Consider the following 22,825-nt stretch of genomic DNA (forward strand, 5'->3'; position numbering starts at 1 on the left):
TAAAATAAAATAAAACTGTCTAAGATGAACTAATATAACATTATCTATTTGTTCAAGTAGATATAAGTGTATATTTTTTTCCAAACCCAAGAATAAGCAATTCTTGTTGCAATTCTGTGGGGGGGGGGGGTCGTTGGTTCTCACCTGGTAGGACCTTTCTCTTTGGGTGGAGATAGCATTCAGTCCCACCCTGTTTTAGTACGTTCCGAATCTAATGGAGCATGTTATTGTTACAGGAGCACACGTCACGTCTGTCAATATTCCTTCACCAATTTCTGGGAGGACCCTAGCAACAGAGGGAGTGTCTTCAAAGACTTGACAGACTCATTCCAATCAGCAAGAGGTGACTGATTACTCGCAATCCTGAATGCTATCTCCATCACAATGCAAAATACTATCCTTCTTTCAAGAAAAAACAAAGCATATCAGCAATTCTTTGCAGCAGAGTTTAATAAGTGTATTGACCAGAAAGATATATCACAGTAGATGAATTAAGCTATATTTTCCCAGTTGCTAAAGGATACCTTTGACAATATTTTCCTCTATACTATAATTTAGGTACTCGGCACATGTTCAAACACCTCTAAATGCTAAGAAAGAACAAGCATAACAGGATATTTAATGAAATAAATATTTAATTTGTCATTCTAATCATAGTTTTTCATGTACATCAAAGTTTTATTTACATAAAGCACTGTGGTTGGAGAATCACCATTACCTACTCTGGAATTCCTGAAACAACCAAACAATACTCCTTCCTATTTCCAATTATTTTATACTGAAGCGAAAATACTATAATTCTCAGAATGCTTTATTTCATCTAAATACTTAGGTAAAGGTATCCTGAATAATAATAATGTCATAGAATTTGTCTACCAGTCAATACTGTACTGGGCAACTTAGGAAGGTGTCAAACCAACTGCAACAGAGACAAACTGCACTACAGATGATCAATTAATAAAACATTCACTGGATTTGACCCATACCGTTTTATGCCTTTTCTTTTTCTAGATTTTTTTTTCAGCTGAAAAATATCTGAGAAAAAGGTATAGCTTTTAATGATAATCAGAAATTGACATTTTTGAGGTCGTTTTTTTAAGCTCCTCAGGGACACCTCACTCACAATTTCATATTAGACAAATGATGCCAAACTATGCAAATCCTGCCATTATGGTTCCTAGCAAAATGAAGGAAAGGATGGTGCACAGTTGGAAGGGGAAAAGTTTAGCCATCCTTTTGGGAATTGTACATGCTATAGACCAGGGGTCCCCAACCGCCGGGCCGCGGACCGGTACCGGGCCGCGGAACAAGCCTTACCGGGCCGCTGGTTGCTGGCGCCGCCATCTTTTTGGTAAAAAAGCAATTTTTCGTCAAAAAAGATGGCGGCGCCAGCGCTTCGGTGAGCTTTTCCGGTAGAAAGCCATTTCTACCGAAAAAGCTCACGAGCGCTGGCGCCGCTATTTTGACGAAAATCACTCGTGACGTCACCAGAAGTGATTTTTCGTCAAAAAAGATGGCGGCGCCCAGCTGACGCCTGGAACCGGGCCGGCGCCCAGCTGACGCCGGAACCGGGCCGCGGCGTCGAAAAGGTTGGGGATCCCTGCTATAGACCATTATATGAACAGATGTTAGATATGAAGTGTTAGATCATGACTTCTGTTCCCTTTAAATCCTACTTTTCCTCCTCAGTTCCTGAGTTACAATTTGGGAAATTTTTAAACAAAATATAATTAGCAGTTAAGTGTTTTGCTCTCACATCTACTATTGACAAACATCATTTGTGCCTAATAAATGAGATGAGGTAAATTAACACACCTCTGTAGGTTACATTCACAACTTAACCTTGCAGCACACTTGAAGAATTTAGCTTCGTGTAATATGAACAGAGTCAAACTAGCACAAGTAATGGCGGCCTGAGAGGAAAGTTATTTTCAGCGGAGCTTTATGAGCTCTGCCAGCTAGCTGACTTCAATTACTTCGGCCACTTCTTTAGGTTGTAATGGCAGCTTGAGGGGAAAGTGCTCAGGTGCCGGCTTAAGAGTGCTAGGAGCGCCACTGGAGCCCTCGCTGAGGGCTTAAAAACTCAGACAGACAGCTAATATTAAAAGTGGCATCAGGAGCTATATCTGATGTTTTTAAAAGTTGCGACTTTCTTTTTGCAGTCAGAAGCTGCGATCTGACCTTTTTTTGTATTTTTCTGCTTTCAGAGAATCCAGCAAAGAGAAAATGAAGGCTGAGCAAAAAACTGGGGACACTAAGGAGGAGCCTCAAGGAAGAGGAATTTCCTCAGAATTCAGCTCAGCCTATCAGACGAGAGAGACAAAAGCACCTCCCATGCCTGGATGCTCTGAACAGCTCATTTGGAGAAGTGGTATTTTCTACTGGAAAATTCAATGCAACTTTCTATGAAAATGTTGTCATTCAGATGGAAAGGATGACTGAAGAAGTTTGGTAAATGCAGAATTCCAAATACCACGCTCCTCTCCCATCCAGATGCAAGGTTCTCTGCCTCCATGGCCATTTCAATTGAAACCTCCCCAGCAAACAAAGTTGTATGTGTGTTTTAAGGCTTAGGGGAAAATACAAAACTTCTTGAGGTAGCTGTTCCCAGCAGTAACATCTGCTTTGCGTTCCTTGTCCTCCCACAAACCTGCCTCTCTTCTCCAATTATAGTGGCTAAATTTTTCTTCTCTTCACCAAGAATGGAGGCTTGCTAAGAGAGGAGAAAAAGCAGCTAAGCCTTCCATCTTCTCATAACATCAAGCAGAGATTCTCTCCTGCCCTTTTTTGTTTTTCTTCAACAATAGGAAGGAAACACATTACCGATGTTGGGAAAAGTTGGATATTTCAATTTTTGGTTATTATAATTGACAATTAGCTCAGCTTATTGCTTTTGGTATTCCTACAATAGTACATATATTTCAGCTTTCAAAAATTAGATTCACCCTGACTCTACTGACTTCTTGAGGCAGGAAATATTGCGGGTCCCATCCCTGAGGGAGTTATACCTGGTGGGACCCAAAAGAAGGGCCTTCTCCATGGTGACTCCCTCTCTCTGGAATATCATTCCCCCAGAGATTAGAATGGCCCCCACTCCAGCAGTCTTTTGGAAAGCACGGAAGACCTGATTTTGCCAGTGGGCCTGGGGAACCCAGAGCGGGATGGAGCCCATCAAATGGCTAGTGTGATCTCCTGTTGTCGGGGTGGGGGGTTGGGAGTTGATTTTTGATTTTTTTTATTTTTTCCAGATTTTTGTTCTATTGTACTTTAGTTTTTATTGTTTTTTATTTTTGTTTTTCGTTTTAAGTATGGTTTTACATTGTGTAAGCCGCCTCGAGTCGCCATGGGCGAATAGGCGGCAAATAAAATAAATAAATAGTTTTAATTACTGTCCCTGCCCAGAAGCATGTATTTGAGATAGGTGATATACAAACTGAAACAATGAATGAATGAATGAATGAATGAATGAATGAATGAATGAATGAATACCAGATTAAGAATCATGGATAAACAGGGAACAAGGTATTGGAGGAGACATGAAGAATAATGCAAGTGGATTTCAGCATAAACAACAGGACCCTTTCTTCTCCTTTTTTCCATTATTAAATACAGGAATTAGGAAAGGATATAGGATAAGGTGAAATATATTGTCAGGAGTTTTAGAGATTGTTTTTGTTCTCCTGAAGAATAACTAACTATAAGGGCTATGGTAGCTCCTTGGCACTTGGGAAGTTATATTGTTTTTTCTATTTATGTTGTTATACCATTTTTTAAAATCTTGTTACTGTTTTGGAAGTTTGTAAGGCATCACTAGAGTGGCATATAAACTCAACAAAATATGTAAGTGCAAACCCATTCAAGTCTATGCAGAAGAAAGTAATTTTGAGTTTGATTGTTTAACTCAAACCATTACCAAGGATTGTTTTACTCCTTAGTAAAAATGCATAGAACTGCAGTTATATACCAGAAGAGCTTTGGTATTTTATAAATGTCAAGGAAGTGAAATTTTGAGGACATTTTTGTCTACAATTGATTCATCATTATTATTCATCTGTATAATATAAATAAATTTAAAAAGTTAATTGATTTATGTGATTTCAATATCTTCCTCATGATCACAAAACAAATTTACTTTAGCAATGCAAATAAAGCATATTTTGGAAAAAAAATAATCATTAACCTCTTCCTATATTGTTTATCAAAAGGACTAAGTTGCACATTAATGAAGTTTTACCAAGCAACTTAATTACTTTATCAGCAACATAGTCTTGGGTATATACAAGTTACATTTCTATATAACCACTGTCTGAGTCAAAAACAATTCCTTGTACTATACTATTGTAACAAACTGTTGCTCAGCTTGAACTCCAGCATTATTGCTTTCATATTTTTTTCAAATATGAGGGGAGATTAGATAGTCTACTTTGCAGTAAATAATTTGCCTCTGTATGCAATTTTATTTTCAGTAACTAAAACCACTTTTGTCCATTGTTATCTTAATGCTAAATTAACTTGACATGTATATCCTACTGGTGACTGAGTACTGATTTTTTATATTAAACACATGTATATCCTGTTTTGAGTTGGAATGAGTCCAATTATATACAGCACAGTCTGCCTTAATTTTATCTTCACTAACCTAAAGTCATTCAATGAGTTCTATGATCTAATAGGAAAAAGAATCTGAATCTCTCCAGTCCAAGAAATACTGAAGGACTCTAGAATTTGTATATTAAGAATAAGAATTAAATTTACCATTTCTCAGTGTAGATTAATATTAACAGATTCTGGTCATCAAATTAGTGGATATGTGCCTCCTGTTTGCTTGAAATCTTTTTCTTTTATAATTCAAATTCTCTATTAGAATTTTTAAAAGCTAATCTATTTTTAAAAGCTTGAAAATATTGGTGTTATATTTGTATCATACTAAAGAGTTATATTAATTTGACTGATATAAGTCTTTATTTGCTTAGATTTATGTTTCACCTTTCTAATCAATCAAGAATCAAGGGGGCCTTATCTAAAAATTACTAAGTAAAAGAATAAAGCATTCAGGTAGGTAGCCATATAATTACTCTGCTTATGAAAATGTTAAAATCTGACAAAGCAAATTTTAAACAAATGCAAATTAGAACATTTTTTCAGAATTTATGAGGCAGTTGATGTAAGTTTAAGGTCTTAACCCTATTTTAAGGCTCAAATAATTATATTATTTCTTCTCCAAAATCAGAATAAAATTGCATTTCTGTGGCATGAACAAGGAAAGTACCAGACAGTGGACCAAAAAAATGGTTCGACAGCTGCATCTGGTCTGTGGATTATCTGGACCATAAGATATGTCAAATCACATAACCTCAATCTCAAAATAGTGTTGTTTTGCCTTCAGATTCTATGAGCAAACAGAGGTAACAACTGAAGAGCACATTATGAGTAAACCAGGTCTATCATATACTTTACTCATAATTATTAATGCTGACATTTTAATTATGCTGATAAAAGCAAAAAACATATTGGTACAAATGGAGGGGGGAAGCCCATGTAACAGGTAGTACTCAAGTTATGGCAGCAATTGGGACCAGAATTTTCATTGTCAAGAAATGTGGCCATAAACCATGACATCATGTGACCAAATTGCTTAGTGATGGCAATCCCAACAGCCCAAGATGCTGTTGCAACCACAGGACCACACAAGTATTTAAGCGACAACCTCATGAGACCATAAAAAAGAGATGCGAGTCCCAGGCAAGTAGGCCAGCAGACAAGTGCTGTGGATGAGAATTTGGGGGGGGGGCTGCTGGCAGCTCCCATGGGCAGGTGCCATGAAGGAGTGCAGGTAGCTGGATAGGTACCATGAAGTGTGTGAACTATGCGGGTGTTTTGGGTGGGCAAAAGAGCAGTGGGGGCAACTTGTGAACCTCCTGTATCTTCTCCATTGACTTTGTGGGAAGATGACAGGGAAGTTGTAAAAGCTGGTCAGGGAAACTGAGACTGCAAGAACTTCTAGGACCTTTCATAAGTCCCCTTAGTTTAGTGCCATCGTAACAGTGAATGGTCACTAAATTATTCATCAAAACACAAGGGCTATATGTGATGGAAATAGACAAGAACCTTATGTTAGTAGTATATAGTGAGATCCAGTGTCATCTAGTGGTTAAAGCACCAGAGTAGAAACCAGAGAAGTGTGAGTTTTAGTTCCGCCTTACATATGAAATCCAGCTGGGTAACTTTAGGCTCGGAGGTGGGGAGAGATCAAGTTCTACTGGTTGATTCTGGAATGCTTTCCAGTAGATCAACAATTAATTCAGAAGCCCATTGTTTTAACAAGAGGAACTAAAGGCTTCTTCCATTAAAAAAATTAAGGTCAAAAACAACAATAGAATGAAAGCATTATAAAAATGGAATTGAAGTAAGTGGTTTTACTTATGGAGATACAGGATATAAATGAAATAAAAATAAAAATGGTGTTGAAGAATATGAGTCTTGTTAATGGTCACAAGATTATTGATTTTCAGACAGCTTTATGGCAAAAGGTCCGAGGAACATGTAAAAAGTGGTGTAGATCCACAAATTTACATGAAACAATCGATATTTTATTTTTACTATGAGAAACTTGGTAACAGCATGTTAGACACTAAACAAATTGTAGAAATTTGTGATAAAAGATTAGTAATTAGAAGGCCTAGAAGTTAACTTCACAATTTAAAAAGGAAAAGTATAAATTGCTTCTTTTTTTAAATTAAAAGTGTTTTCCTCCCAAATTCTTATATGAAATCTTCATGCAAGTAAGACATGGAAGAAACAGGTTTAGACATTTATTTCAGAAGCTTTATTAACCAGTGACTTTTGAACTATTTTCATAGCTTTGAAACAGACATTCTTTCCAAATTTTTCAGCACAGATGTATCCATACAAACAATTTTTATAGCAAAAAATCAGATATACTAATCTCAGCTATAGAAAAAATAGTCAGCTACAGTCAGGAAATTAAGTGTCCTTAATGGCTAAATGAGACTGCTGTGAATCAGTGAAAATGAGAGTAGCAGAGGACATACCTTGGAACTGCTCCCAAAACAATCAAGTTGGCTTTTTGTTTGTTGTTTCCAATTACAGCATTTTTCATATCTCTGTAAATCCAGAAAGAGAAAAACCCTAGTAAATTATGCTGAGATACTACTAGCTAAGTTTTGCAGAATGTAGCACCATTTAGTTGCTACATCTAAGCACTGAACAGAAAAAAACATCCCCATTATTAATATATAAATATCTGACATTTCTCCAATACCAGCTACTCAAACAGCAGAAGTGTGCACTTCATCATTCATTATAGGGCCATCTGGCATATAGATCAGATAGCAGTATCAAAGTGTTAAATTAGGATGGAGTTAGAAGTAAAAATTTAAAAATTAAACATAAGAATCCCAATATGGCCAGAATTCCTACTTACAGTGGCTGCATTTGAATATGAGGCAAAAAAAAGAAAGGCTAAAAATTGAATTTGGTTTACTTTAAACTGTTATATGGCATTGTATTCAATTATAACACCTTTTGATGTTACAATTTAGTCTTATTAAATTGGCAACATCTGAAACACCTAAATTTTTATTCTTAGAGAAAATTTTCCTATGTCTAGAGTTAAATGTTTATACAATTGAAAATTGTATAAAGATTGATATGGAGATATTTCAGGCAACTTTAAATGACTAATAATAGGAAATCAATGCAATAAAATTTGATTTTAAGAAATCAATGAGTTAATATTTTAAAGAAATGTTGAATCATTATCCTAATGAACACGTCAATGTGATGTTAAATTATATTTCAAAAAATTGTGAACCTGCCAAATTATAAAGAAATCGAGATTAATCATTTGGCAGCTGCTTTTAGGAAGACTGTTTTACTCCAATGGAGAGATTCTAATGCTATGCTTTGATTTAAAACCCTGGTTGGAAGACATGCATTTGCTTTAATGCCTGCATAATAGTCTTTTATCAAAGTAGTAGAAAGTCTGACAAATTTTACTCTTATGGCCAATATTTTTTGGGGTTTGTTACTGACATGTGTTCTTGCTTTTTTATTTCCTTTTAATATTTTTATTTGGGCTCCTCCTTTCCTTCTGTTTATAGATTTGAAGCAATAAAAATATTGCAGATAGTCCTTGACTTACAACAGTTCATTTAGTGACCATTTGAAGTTACAATGGGACTGAAAAAGTGACTTATGACCATTTTTCACACTTACGACCATTGCAGCATCACAATTTACATTTGCATGATTGACAACTGGTTCATATTTATGACGGTTGTAGTGTCCCAAAGTCATGTGATCATATTTTGAGAACTTCTGGCAAGCAAAGGCAATGGGAAGTCAGATTCACTTAGTAACAACTGTGTTACTAATTTAACAACTGCAGTGATTCGTTTAACGAATATGCAAGAAAAGTTGTCAAATGGGAAAAACTCACTTAACAAATTTCTCATTTAGCAACATAAACACTGGGCTCAATTGTGGTCGTAATTCAAGGACTACTTGTATTAAAAAACTAAATTAGGGCGTAACCCTAAACAAGAAATACTCATATATACAACTCAATTATTCTCCTTCTGCCAGAGATCACATTGTGCATGCATTGTTTGCAAATTTGAAAGCTGTTTTCTTTCCAAAACCAGTTTCGGTACACTATTTATGAAGCAAGCCCAATATTAATTTTCATGCAATTCTAAAGAAACCATGTTCAGAGACATTTTAAATATGTTTAGCACTTCAATCGCACTAATAGCTAAGAAATAGTTATCAAGCACCGTTTACCAATATGGTGTTCCTGTTGCAAATGAACAGTCACAATTCAGTTTGCATGAAACATTGAATATTGAGTTGATACATTGTTTACATTTTTAGCATAGTCCAAAACGCAGGATTTGCCTATCCCAACTGTAGCTGGATTATCTACATAAGGTTACAAAAATACTTATTTTCCTTAAGTAATAGAAAATGCTGATTAAGCTTAGCTCATTTCATCTGGGGCTCACTAATACCTATGAGTCAGTACTTCTGAGTAATTGCTGGTTTGCTTCAGAAGTCTTCCTAAATTTCCAATTCACAAAGTTCAAAACAAAAATAGCTAAAAATCAACCACATTCTCAAATTAAAGTGTTTTCACTTGCTTCCCTCTCCAGCCCTAGCTGAATTTCTCATTGTTACTCATGCTGGATAGCCTTTTTTGAAGTTCAACTCCTCTGGGAACACAAGTTAGGAATGCAATGTAAGTTCTTAACTTCATGTTACATACCATCCATATATAAGGAAAAGATATATGGATGAAACATTCCATCACAGCCTCCACAAAAAAAAGGAAAAGTAAAAAAAACTAATATTGAGGTCCACCAAAATGGCGACTAAGCACTGAGGCGATTTTTCCTCTCCTTCTGACAAACAGCTGATTTTGCCACTAAAGCTGGCTCTTTGCCCTAAATTTGAACAGAAGCATCTAGGAATGACTCAAGACAACAATCTATCTGGAATCTCTATAAGGCCATCATCTGGACTATATTGTCAATTATTTTAGATTTTCTATCCATGTGATTTTCTTGGTAAAAATACAGGAGTGGTTTACTAGGCAGTATGAACTGATGCCTTTGCCACTGTCACATGATCATCTCCTGCCAGCATCTTCCTATGTTGCTGCTGCTCCATGTACTGTATGTGCCTGCTTGCTTAGGCACATGGGATGATGTTCATGCGCTAGAAGACTTGTGTGTGTGTGTGTGCTGTGTATGTGTGTGTGTGTGTGTGTGTGTGTAATTTTTATTGATATCTTTGAACAAGAAATTAAAAAGTAATGCAAACTATTAGTAAGAAAGAAAAAAATCAAATGCAAAATAAAAAGAGCAAAAAAGAAGAAAAAAGTAAGGAAAAATAGAAAAGAAAAAATATAAAGAAGTGGCTTTCAATATTCTTCACAACACTTATTAATATATTTAAACTCTCTCTAAAGTTCCATCATATTACTTTTCTTTCTATAATCTATCCTGTCTATAAATCATGCTTTATATTTACACAAAAATTCCATAGGAGTCTTCCAATCACCAATAAATATAGATATCTTTTCTGTAACCAAAGAAACCAATTTATCCATTTCAACAAAATCTGTCAACTTCATCAACCCTTCCTCCATAATAGGTAGTGTTGATTCTTTCCATCATTATGTATACAGTAATTTCTCCATAGTAATCATATGTTGAAATAATATTGTTTCTTATGTTTATCCATTAGTCCTAAAAGAAAAAATTCTGTCTTCAATTGAACATTGATTTTTAAAATTCTCTATATCAAAATATGCATTTGAATAAAATTGTTTATCATTTATATATGCCCACCCAGCATTATAAAATGTCCCTTCACATTTCCAACATACATTTGAAGTGCCTTTATACAATCTTTATACATACTTTGGCATCATGTACCAATAATACATCTTTTTATAAAATTTCTCTTTGGGATCACAACACAATGTAAATTTCAATCCCTTTAGCCATATATTTTAAATCTTTCTGAAAGCTATAAATAGAAAAACCACTGACAACTATATTCTTTTGTTATTAATTGCTCTATTGATTTGATTTTAAATTCCCTTTGACTGTTTTCCAAAAAGTCCCAGTACATCAAGTAGTTAAATTTCCAAGTCTGCCAGTTCTCTTCTATGATACGAGTTTTGAGCTGGGATCCATAAATGTGTTTTTGGGTACCAACTGAGTTTATATATATTCCATATTCTCAATATCACATATCTAATAAAAATTTTAAAGTTTACATTAAACTTTATCACACCATAAAGATAGATGTCATCAAAACATCAGGTTGTCAGCTAACTGTAAAAGTCTCGTTTCTCCGCAATATCCATTCTTTCATCCAGACCAAAACAACAAGCAGTATAATACAATTTCAAATCTGATAAATCCAGTTTTCTTTCCTTTGCATCTTGCAACACTTTATATTTGACTTTAATTTTTTTTCTCTAGCTATATAAAATTTAGATATATTTTTGCCATTGTTTAAATGGTACATTTAAACAGATAATCTCTGAAATAAATCCATTGTGGCAAAAGATTCGTTTTTACCCAAGATTCTCCCCAATAGTGACAATTCTCTTTCAGTGAAGTCCTCAAATGTTTTCTGCAGGACCCCTAAGGAAATAATCTTATCTGCAAATTGTTCTAATGATTCTTTGTGTCCTAATTTAGCAGCTTTTCTTCTGACTGCCATGATGAGAAAGTATGTCAATTTCTATCTATGGTGAAAGTAAAAGGCAGGCTTCTCCTTGCTTTACTCTTTTATCTCCATATGCTCTCTGTATCACAGCTTAGTTCATATTATCTGTATCTTGTTTTGTAAAATAGACCAATTACAGGCAGTCCTCAACTTACAACAGTTCATTTAGTGATTGCTCGAAGTTACAACAGCACTGAAAAAGTGGCTTATGACTGTGTTTCACACTTACGACAATTGCAGTATCCCCATGGTCACATGATCAAAATTTAGATACTTGGCAACTGGTTTTATTTATGACAGTTGCAATTACCCAGGGTCATGTGAGAAGGCCACCTTTTGTGGCCTTCTGAAAGCAAAGTCAATGGGGAATCCAGATTTATTAAAGAACCATGTTATTAATTTAGTAATTGCAGTGATTCACTTAACTGTGGCAAGAAAGTTCGTAAAATGGGGCAAAACTCAGTTAACAAAAGTCTGACTTAGCAACAAAAATCAATTATGCTGATAAGCTGAGGATGGTTGTAAGTTGAGGACTACTGGTATTATTACGGAAGTATCATTTACATTAAATATGAAAGATTTCAAAATACTAAATACCAATAGAAGCCATCATCATCAGCAAATAATGTTAAGAATTCCAGAAAAAAACAATAACAAATAACAAACATAATAATATTACATTGCATGTGACTCAACTTAGAACATGGCCAAACTTCTTGCCAACTTGTTGCTTGGCAACATGGCTGCATTTGCTACATCCTGCAGTCAGGTTTTATAAAGGTTTTCTTGAAAACTAGGCCTTATTTCCAGTTTTCTATAAAATCACACCCATTGCAAACCACTGGCTTGCTTTAACAACCATGGTCTTCGGTTAACAACTCCAGCAGTTACGTAATGCTTGTCGGTAAAGAGGTCAAATCAGGTCAATCACATGACCAACCCATTTTATGACTTTCACAACATACCACATAATGTATAAGCTCCATTAGGGTCAAATGTTGAGGACTACTTGTGTGTTACAGAAATCAAAATAGAAAAGGATTCCATAAAAACTAATTGTGGGTTTCTAGTACAGATGGTCCTTGTTTACAACCATTCATTTAGTCACCATCTGAAGTTACAACAGCATTGAAAAAAGTGACTTATGATTGTTTTTCACACTTATGACCATTGCAGTATCCCCATAGTTACATGATCAAAACAGGTGTTGGGCAACTGACGTGTGTAGGACAGGTGCACTGTCCGGGGGTCTGTCAAGCAAAGTCAATAGGTTTATTATCTTAATGACAACACAATTCAACTCCCAATTGCACACATCTGCTTAACAATTTTAGCAAAATGGGGCAAACCTCTCTTAACAACTGCCTTACTAACAATAGAAATTTTGGGCTCACTTGTGGTCATAAGTTGAGAATTACCTCTGCTAGAATATAGATTTGTAAGTCACACACTTTGGACATCTTTAAATGAAATTTTCCTTATATGAAGCATATGTAATATTTTGTAGGTGATACTTACAGGAGTACAATAATTGTTTTACACACTGTTCTCAACAATGAATGGTCCTATCAAAATAAATTGTTTCAAAACAGAATTTATATTCAGACTCAAAGACTCAGAAGGGTCAATGACAACTGCATTTTAAGGACACCAAAAAAAAAAAAAAAAAAAAAAAAAAAAAAAAAAAAAAAAAAAAAAAAAAAAAAAAAAAAAAAAAAAAAAAAAAAAAAAAAAAAAAAAAAAAAAAAAAAAAAAAAAAAAAAAAAAAAAAAAAAAAAAAACCCCCCCCCCCCCCACCCCCCCCCAATACCCCCACACCCAAAAAAAAAAAAAAAAAAAAAAACAACAAAAACCCAAAAAAAAAAAAAAAAAAAAAAAAAAAAAAAAAAAAAAAAAAAAAAAAAAAAAAAAAAAAAAAAAAAAAAAAAAAAAAAAAAAAAAAAAAAAAAAAAAAAAAAAAAAAAAAAAAAAAAAAAAAAAAAAAAAAAAAAAAAAAAAAAAAAAAAAAAAAAAAAAAAAAAAAAAAAAAAAAAAAAAAAAAAAAAAAAAAACAAAAAAAAAAAAAAAAAAAAAAAAAAAAAAAAAAAAAAAAAAAAAAAAAAAAAAAAAAAAAAAAAAAAAAAAAAAAAAAAAAAAAAAAAAAAAAAAAAAAAAAAAAAAAAAAAAAAAAAAAAAAACCCCCACCCCCAAAAAAAAAAAAAAAAAAAAAAAAAAAAAAAAAAAAAAAAAAAAAAAAAAAAAAAAAAAAAAAAAAAAAAAAAAAAAAAAAAAAAAAAAAAAAAAAAAAAAAAAAAAAAAAAAAAAAAAAAAAAAAAAAAAAAAAAAAAAAAAAAAAAAAAAAAAAAAAAAAAAAAAAAAAAAAAAAAAAAAAAAAAAAAAAAAAAAAAAAAAAAAAAAAAAAAAAAAAAAAAAAAAAAAAAAAAAAAAAAAAAAAAAAAAAAAAAAAAAAAAAAAAAAAAAAAAAAAAAAAAAAAAAAAAAAAAAAAAAAAAAAAAAAAAAAAAAAAAAAAAAAAAAAAAAAAAAAAAAAAAAAAAAAAAAAAAAAAAAAAAAAAAAAAAAAAAAAAAAAAAAAAAAAAAAAAAAAAAAAAAAAAAAAAAAAAAAAAAAAAAAAAAAAAAAAAAAAAAAAAAAAAAAAAAAAAAAAAAAAAAAAAAAAAAAAAAAAAAAAAAAAAAAAAAAAAAAAAAAAAAAAAAAAAAAAAAAAAAAAAAAAAAAAAAAAAAAAAAAAAAAAAAAAAAAAAAAAAAAAAAAAAAAAAAAAAAAAAAAAAAAAAAAAAAAAAAAAAAAAAAAAAAAAAAAAAAAAAAAAAAAAAAAAAAAAAAAAAAAAAAAAAAAAAAAAAAAAAAAAAAAAAAAAAAAAAAAAAAAAAAAAAAAAAAAAAAAAAAAAAAAAAAAAAAAAAAAAAAAAAAAAAAAAAAAAAAAAAAAAAAAAAAAAAAAAAAAAAAAAAAAAAAAAAAAAAAAAAAAAAAAAAAAAAAAAAAAAAAAAAAAAAAAAAAAAAAAAAAAAAAAAAAAAAAAAAAAAAAAAAAAAAAAAAAAAAAAAAAAAAAAAAAAAAAAAAAAAAAAAAAAAAAAAAAAAAAAAAAAAAAAAAAAAAAAAAAAAAAAAAAAAAAAAAAAAAAAAAAAAAAAAAAAAAAAAAAAAAAAAAAAAAAAAAAAAAAAAAAAAAAAAAAAAAAAAAAAAAAAAAAAAAAAAAAAAAAAAAAAAAAAAAAAAAAAAAAAAAAAAAAAAAAAAAAAACCCCCCCCCCCCCCCCCCCCCCCCCCCCCCCCCCCCCCCCCCCCCCCCCCCCCCCCCCCCCCCCCCCCCCCCCCCCCCCCCCCTGATTAGCAAGGCCTACCATGTTTACAAATGAAATCAGATATGATAAAGATAATATACAATAAGGAGTGGGTGTGCTAAGTAATGCTGAGCAACAGAAATTATCTCATGTAATTATATCACAGTATGTCTAATTATAAAAATTAATTAGAGAAAAGAAAAGAGAAGATACTTAATTTGGCCAAATGTTATTAGACTCACAAGGAATTTGTCTCCACTGCAGGAGCTCTCAATGTACAAAACAACAGAGTAATAATAATCACAATAATGATACCAATAATAGAAGGTAAAAGACAATATGAGAAGGAAAATCGTAATAAGGCCAGACTACATGGGTACATAAGACAATACTGTGTGAATTAGGTGTTCATCAGAATGATGGCATGAGGGAAAAACTGTTTCTGTGTCTAATTGTTTTGGCATGCAATGCCCTGTAGCAGCATCCTGAGGAGTTGAAAGAGTTTATGTCCAGGATGTGAGGGGTCTGTAGATATTTTCTCAGACCTCCTGATCCATGTAATGTAGAGGTCCTCAATGGAAAGCATGCTGGTTGCAATTGTTTTTTCTGCATTTCCTACTAACCACCAAAGTCTGTCTCTGTCCTGTTTGGTTGCTGTATTAAACCAGATGGTTATAGAAGTACAAATGACAGACTCAATAATTCCTCTGCATAATTAACAGCTTCTGGGGCAATCTGAACTTTCTGAGTTGACACAGGAAGAACATTCTTTATTGTGCCTTTTTAATGATAGTTCTAATGTTATGTTTCCATTTCAAAACCCTGGGTTGATACTGTTGATACTATGTTATGTAATATAATAAGAGGTGGTAGAGTAGATGTGTCCTAAATTCCACTAATATTGCTACAACTTTAAGTGTGTTCAGCTCCAGAATGTTCTGGCTGTACCACAGGGATAGTTGTTCAGTCTCCTCTTGATATGCAGACTCATCACCATCTCAAATGAAACCAATGACTGTGGTACCATCTGCAAACGTCAGTACTTTAAATGAGATAATCTTTTGCATCCTTTGAGCATCCTTTGAGATGCAGTCATTTGTATAGAGAAGAGAAATAGAGAGAGCACACAACCCTGAGGGAGCCTATGCTAATTGTTTGGGTATTCAATGTGATTTTCCCTAGCTTCACCTGTTGCTTTGTCAGAAAGCTTATAATCCACCTAAAAGTATGGACAGGCAAAGCTAGCTGAATCAGTTTAGAGTTAAGAATTTTTGGAATGGTGGTAATGAATGCCGAGCTGAAGTCTATAAAGAGTACCCATGCATAAGTCACTGGGGATATAAGATGTTGCAAGATGTATGCAGTGCCATATTGACAGCATCATCTGCCAATCTATTTGAAGGATAGGCAAACTGCAAGAGGTCTAACAGTGGATTGGATCTGTGATGATTTTCAGGTGTGCCAGCACTAACCTTTCAAAGGTTTTCATAATTACAGATATCAGAGCATCTGGTCTATTGTTATCCCAAGATGGAAGGTTTCTTGGGAACCAGGATGATTGTAGAGCATTCAAAGCAAAAAGGAATATAACACATCTCCAGTGATTTATTAAAGATGCAGATGAAGATTGGAGCCAATTGATCAGCAAGGACTTTCAAGCAAGTAGTAGTTCCTCCATCTGGGCCTGGTGCTTTTCCAATCTTTTGTCTATAACAGCAGTCCCCAACCTTTTTGGGTCTGTGATTGGCGGCGGCAGTAGTGGGGGATAGAGCATGGTTGCATTCACACAACCTAATCCTATGCATGCACAAATAGTGCTTCACAAGCTTGCCCACTGCTTGTGCAGCACATCTCCCCACGAGACTGCTAATGGGCCATGGCCTGGGTGTTGGAGACCCTTGGTCCATAAAATAGATCTCATACATTTTTTCCTAGGATCACCAGTGGTGGGATGTCCAGAGAGATGGAGATAGGGGTGTAGGAAATCTGGCTATTGGTGTTTCTGAGATGGGGAGTTGACAGTGATTTCCTCTCAAGCCTACAGTACAGCACATTCAGGTCATCTGCCAATTGCCTAGATTCTGAGATTTAGAATTCAAATCCCCACATAGCCACAAAATTCAGTGAGTGACCTTGAATTAATAAAGATAACCTTAATAAGTACTTGCTCCAGCTCCTGCCGACCTAGCAGTTCGAAAGCATGCAAATGCAAATAAATAGGTACCACTTTGATGCGAAAATAACAGTGATCCATGTACTTCAACATACAGTTATGCTGGTCACGACCACAGAAACGTCTTCAGACAATGCTGGATCCCTCAGCTAAGAAATGAAGATGAGCACTGCCCCATAGATTTGGACATGGTTGAACTGGGGAAACTCTTATCTTTTATCTTCAATTGTTTTGGTTTTGAGCCACATATACTGCCTTTAAAATGTTGGGATAAAGCTAAAATATCATTCCCAGTATAATTCCATTATTAATTCTTCCTTGTGTTAGTTCTCTCCAACTATGTATAACTCATTTATTAGTTTTTTAAATAAATCAGGCGTAATCAGACTCTCAAACAAAACATTTTCCAAGTTAGAAAATATTGTGCCAGTTGCCCACTGTATATGGGCAAACTGTATAATTTCTGAAATGATTTTGGGAATTGATATTGGGAATAGAATAAACTCAAAATATTAGAGATCTATTGCAAATATGTCAGTACAAGTTATGAAAGTTGAAAGTAATCTTAAAGATGACTACAGCTAGCCCAATGCTAATTCCAACAGTTTCTTAGGAAAGAATTTTTTTAAAAAATGATTCCCTTTACCTTAGAATAATGGCTTCATTTTTTGTACCATAAAACACTGGACATAGCGACAATATAAATGAAATAGCTGGTTCTTTTGCAATTCAACTATGCCAAAAGTATTATGAAACAAAGCTCATAGGTCATCTTCTTTGAAGTAATTACTTATTCAGAACTAAAACCTCTTCTACTTTTGTTCACTGAGCTTCTTTTTCCCAGATTCCTCTCTGGAAGATAGAAATTCCAATGTAATATCCTCATGAGAAATTCTAATATCGTAGGTCTCTACACCATATATCCATATCCATGCATACAGACTATAAAACACAACATTAGGGTAGGTGACAATCCTCTTCTTGTTGGAAATACATGTTTGGGAATTGGAAAATAAATCATATGGTTTCATTAAAAATTTATAGGGTTTTCAACATGAGTTTGTAATAGGAATATGGAATTCATTGGTATAGTAAGGGATTTCTTGTAGCTGTTTCACGTATGAGAAGCCAATAATTCTTTTGGAGTAATTAATGGAATTTTTATACAATACTGGAACATCAACTCAGTATCTGATTTCCAGAAAAAAAATATTCATTTTTATCCAAAAAGAGAACCAGCGTATTTTCCTCTGTAAAGGAAAACTGTCAGAAAATGGGTAAATACAAACAGAATACCCTATGAATTGCCCAGTTACCTTACTATGTTAACCTAAAGTTATCAACTGCAGCAGAAACCAATCCTAGATATTCTCATATAGCCAATAAATGTTTACATATTTTATATTTAAAAAGAAATCTATGCACCTGTCTATATTAAACACAAAACAGGGCCAAAGTAAAAATTCTCTTTTAATTTTATTTTTAACTACCGCTTAACCAAGTTAATTAACCCTGATTTGTATATTCCAATTGCTTTCTCTCTCAAGTACAATACAAAAATACAAAAGCACACTGGAACATGTTTTTTATCCTTGCTGTCTTTATTTGCCCTATTCAGAATTAATGCTTGTTCACCTTACCAAAACAATGACACAGACCAATTCAGAAACACAAATTAAATGAACTTGGGGGAGGTCAGATGGTAAGACATACTGGAACTGCTTGAACCAAAATCAAGCCATACTTTTTGAAACTCATTTGTTTCATGTAACTACTGCTATGATTATCATAACATTAGAATCTACACATAATGTACTGTGGTTAAACAGAAACTTCCAACAACATTCTTATAACCAGAGATGAATTTTATTGTAATGCTGAATTATGGTTTTAATACATCTGAATTCTAATAATTTATATATCACATGCTCATTTTTCAAATGTTAAGATAAAATACATGTATAATTGTATATTCATGATTCAATTTAAGATGTATATTACTTTTAGTTTAAATTTGTAATATATAGCAAAAGTATCTTAATTTGTATCTTTCAAAACACTGGAGAATTCTCATCAGATACAAAGGTGAATACTGTGCAGGCAGGAAAAATACATTACCATAAGATGTATAAAATGGCGGACAAGATTTAGGCATCATTTAGAAATCACACAAAAAATACTGAAACTGCCATGCAGGGAAAGAAAGATTTATACTACGGCATGTTAATACATTAACAAAGAATAGTAACTGAGCATATTTCATTAGTAATGCCTCAAATACATAGTTTTTGTTGAAGTATAAAAAGCAAGTAATGAAAATGATTCAAACACAGCTAAGAATTTAAAGACACAATAACAGAAAAGTTTGTGCTACTTACATGACACCCTGAAGTACTTTTTGAGGATCAGGATCAAATAATCTGTCAACATAATGGCGACTACTTGCTGTAACTTCCTGTAAGCAGACATTTGAGGTCTATCAGCGATATACATTTTTACAAATTCAAGAAAGTAAGACTATGAAGCAGTAATATTTATTTGTAATAGTGCATTATAGTGATCTACCTAAAGGTGACAAGATCATGAGTGACTGAAAGTAAAGCTTCCTGATCCAGAAAGGACATATATGGCATTCAATATATAATTGTGGAAAGACTATCATGGCTACAGCCTCTATCTGCTGTTCAACCATGACTCCTGAGTCTAGGATCACTCCAAATTGTAGGTCATCTGGCGATATATCTCATCGAGAGTAAACAAAAAACAAAAACTATCTCTAGACTCAATCAGCTTCCAAATCAATAGCCACTCTGTTTGGGTAGAATTTAATCTGCTAATTTATAATTTTCCAATCAGTAATTCCTTTATTTCTTCAACACAGGACCAGATTCTTGTTGATTTTTTCCTTTGCCTGAAATATTCTGCCGAAACGTTGCTCACAACTTTAAAAGCACAACTACAATGACGTGGGAAAATACCCGAACCAAGCTGAATGCCATATATATATACCTACTCTCAAAACCAAAAGTGATTATGGGGAGCTTTTGAAGATATTATGCTATATCAGTCAAGTGTATTATCCACTGCATTACAATATTCAACTACTGCCATTATAGATTTGAAATATTTTTTTCAATAAAGCTAGCATTTTAGCACTTAATGCTAAATTATTATTTAGGGATTTATTATTTAGGAATTTAAGACAGCTTCTTATAGGGATGTTGTCAAATCCATATCCTACTAGATAAATCAAACTTTAATCATTCTGCTTCTATAGGTAGAAATATAAAAATATGCAAATGATATGATTTAAATAATGATTTCAATATGAACAGTATACTATTGTTTCATCGATGATCAAGAATAATAAAACTCATTCCAGATATCAGTTCATTAAATCAAGTTTTCCTTAGAGTTCCCCATATTTAGAAACTTGCCTACAAATTGTTAACACAAAGAACAATTCCAGAATCATACACACATATATATATATACACAAAACACTGGTTTGCTGCAGAAATATTGTTCATAGTGCAAACCTTTCTTTCTTCAATGGATGTTAAGTGTAAAAACAATACACAAAAACAATACTTCCATGTCTCCTACAGCCCTTCCAAACTATTGGAACATATCCAACTTACAAGGTAATAGATTTTGCAAAGACAGAATCCCAACAAAATCATATTTAAAAGAACATATTCCTTAAATGTTCTTTACACAGATACATTTCAGCATAAGTGATACTGAAGTAGCTGTAACAGCATAATCATCTCCTCCCCACCCAACTATAGAAAGTGGGAATCCAACGTTCACACACACACACAAATAGACTGGCTAGACAAGTCTATTTTATGTGACTACTTGTATCAGAATGGAATATACATTTTAGTGCCTATACTTGGTGTGTGTGTCCATATTAAAAACAACTCAATGCAACTTCACTGTAACCTGCTATAAAAAAAGAACTGTACAATTAACAGCTGAGCAAAATAGGAAACTACAGCAGGTGGAACTTGCAACTGCTGTTAACTTTTTTTCTAAATGTCTATTAAAGGAAAAGAAATCTGCTTTGCAGAATGCTCCTCTAATTGTGTTCAGGTTCAACATTAGGAAATAAATCAGGCATTTAAAAGATTAAATCTAAAACTAAATCCATTACTTATACACGTTTTCTCCACTCTAATAAAAAAATAAACTGAACTTCTATGAAGAAAAAAAACTGGCAGATTTTTTTTAGTGCACAAAACTAATAAAGAAGAAAAATGCAACAGAAAAATTCCCTCCAAATTTATGGATACAAGACGAGAGCTACTGCTGTTATTATCCCCGTGACATCTTAACGCAGAAAATAACGCAGCGGGGGTTATTTTATTTTATTTCCTCCAGAGAAAAAAATCCAGCAGTTGGACATCCCCAAATCTCAAGCCCACCTCAAAGCGGAAAAAAAAAAAAAAGCAGCCAAGGCTCTCCTACTCCTATCGTAGCTGCAAGGAAAAGAGAAAAAAAAACAAGGTAAGCTTCCAGGAGGGCGGGACTCGCTATGAACCACCTAAGAAAGATAGTAGTCCTTCACTCGCCCAGCTGGACACAAGAGGATCAACCCCACTTCCCCCAGCCCAGTTAAGAGAGAAAAAAGACCGCCAAACGGAAGCCCTAATGCGGCTGACTTCCTTCACCAGGAAGCAGAAGCGCTAGAGCCTTTGCCGTTGCTGGTCCGGGCCTGCACTTACCGACAGGATACTCATGCGGAGTGGCGTCTCCAGCACACACGCCATCTTGACGCACGCCAACGGCACTAGCCGTTCAACCCCACGCAAGAGCTCGTGCCAGGACCGCTGCGATGACTGTTAGCGCTGCTCTTGCTGCTGCCGCCTCCTCCAAGCGCACCCACATCGCCGGGGGAGATACAAGGAAGGAAGGAAGGAAGGAAGCAACTACATCCCGTCAGTTGAAATAGCGAATGGGAAGGGGGGGGAGGAAAAAAAAACACAGTTTCTCCGGCAGCGAGCAACACGCATGCGTGACGAGGACTTGTTGAAGGGAGGGAGGGATTATTTCCGGAAGTAGGTAATTTACTCTCACCTGCTTACAGAACATCAGGATGAAAAGAAAACGTGAAACGGGATGCGCCAACTCGCCTTTTGGGTGTTTGGGCGTTGAGCCAATGGGGGTGGAGGCCGGCGTGCGCATGCGTAACGGTAAAACCACCTGTCAGAATTTGTCCTTGGCAAAGTGAATGGGAGAAACCGATAAGGAATTCGGCTGCTTAATGCTGTTACGCCATCTAGTGACAATTATGTTTTACATACATACACTTCTAACGCATGAGGAAAAATTGCACATCACGGATGTGTAATTATGTTAAAAGTATTTAGAAACAAAGTTTAACATTGCAGTGGGATGGAACACAGGAGGTTGAAAGTATCAAACCACATTTTCTAAATATGTGCTAAAACAGCAGTAAGAATGCCTCACAATGGCAGTGGTTGTTCAATACATCACCTTTACAAATTAAGGGCTTTCTACAGCTCTCTACTCTCATCCTAATCAGAAAACTATACCACCTTAAAATGTGCTATTATTAGCCCTTCAAGGTTGATAGACCAAGAAACAGATTCAGGAGGATGACAAGAACTATAGTTTATTGAGATAATCTGTCCTAATAGAATCTTGCAAGCCTGAGTGCATTTTTCTTTTTCTCCCTTTTATATCTAGAGAGGCAGGAAGGAGATAGTCTCTCCTTGATACTCTCACTGTTTCTCAGGCTTAACATCTTTTTTTGCATATGTTATAATTGTCTCTAGATTCTTCAAAATAATCTCTGTGACTCCCTATAGTTGTCCCTTGTGTGCTGATCTCTATTCTGCCTTTATTCTGGCTTGTGATAAATGGTGGTGCTCTGATGTGTTATTTGCAGAGCACATATGGTAGAAAATCTACACAAAAAAATACCAAAAAGAGTGTTTAAACAATTGTTTTATTTTCCAAAGCTGTGACGCTATACTAGTCTGCTGTATCCAAATGTTTCAGGAGCAAGAACACAAAATAATAAAAGTATTAATTTATTATAGCTTCCCACTCCCACAGAATCTAATTAGTTTACAAA

General features: G+C 33.7%; 1 protein-coding gene across 4 annotated transcripts in view; it reads right to left on the reverse strand.

Moving 5' to 3' along the window:
* Positions 1-21,895, reverse strand: part of ARMC8 (armadillo repeat containing 8) — a 62,180-nt gene extending 40,285 nt beyond the window's left edge. Inside the window, exons 1-3 of one of the 4 annotated variants that reach the window (XM_087964866.1) lie at positions 21,802-21,889; positions 19,098-19,174; positions 7,053-7,124 (exon numbers count right to left, since the gene is read on the reverse strand). In XM_087964866.1, coding sequence (XP_087820992.1) covers positions 7,053-7,124; positions 19,098-19,174; positions 21,802-21,816 — 164 coding nt within the window. In that variant the 5' untranslated portion in view covers positions 21,817-21,889. Of the gene's footprint in view, positions 1-7,052; positions 7,125-19,097; positions 19,175-21,449 lie in introns of all 4 variants that reach the window. The other 3 variants (XM_087964865.1, XM_087964867.1, XM_087964868.1) reach the window with 3 other exon arrangements.
* Positions 21,896-22,825: the final 930 nt, after the last annotated feature.

Source organism: Notechis scutatus, chromosome 4 (genome assembly GCF_049901735.1).
Source record: "Notechis scutatus isolate UNSWTSFEM ecotype Mainland chromosome 4, rNotScu1.2, whole genome shotgun sequence".
NCBI classification, from domain to species: domain Eukaryota; kingdom Metazoa; phylum Chordata; class Lepidosauria; order Squamata; family Elapidae; genus Notechis; species Notechis scutatus.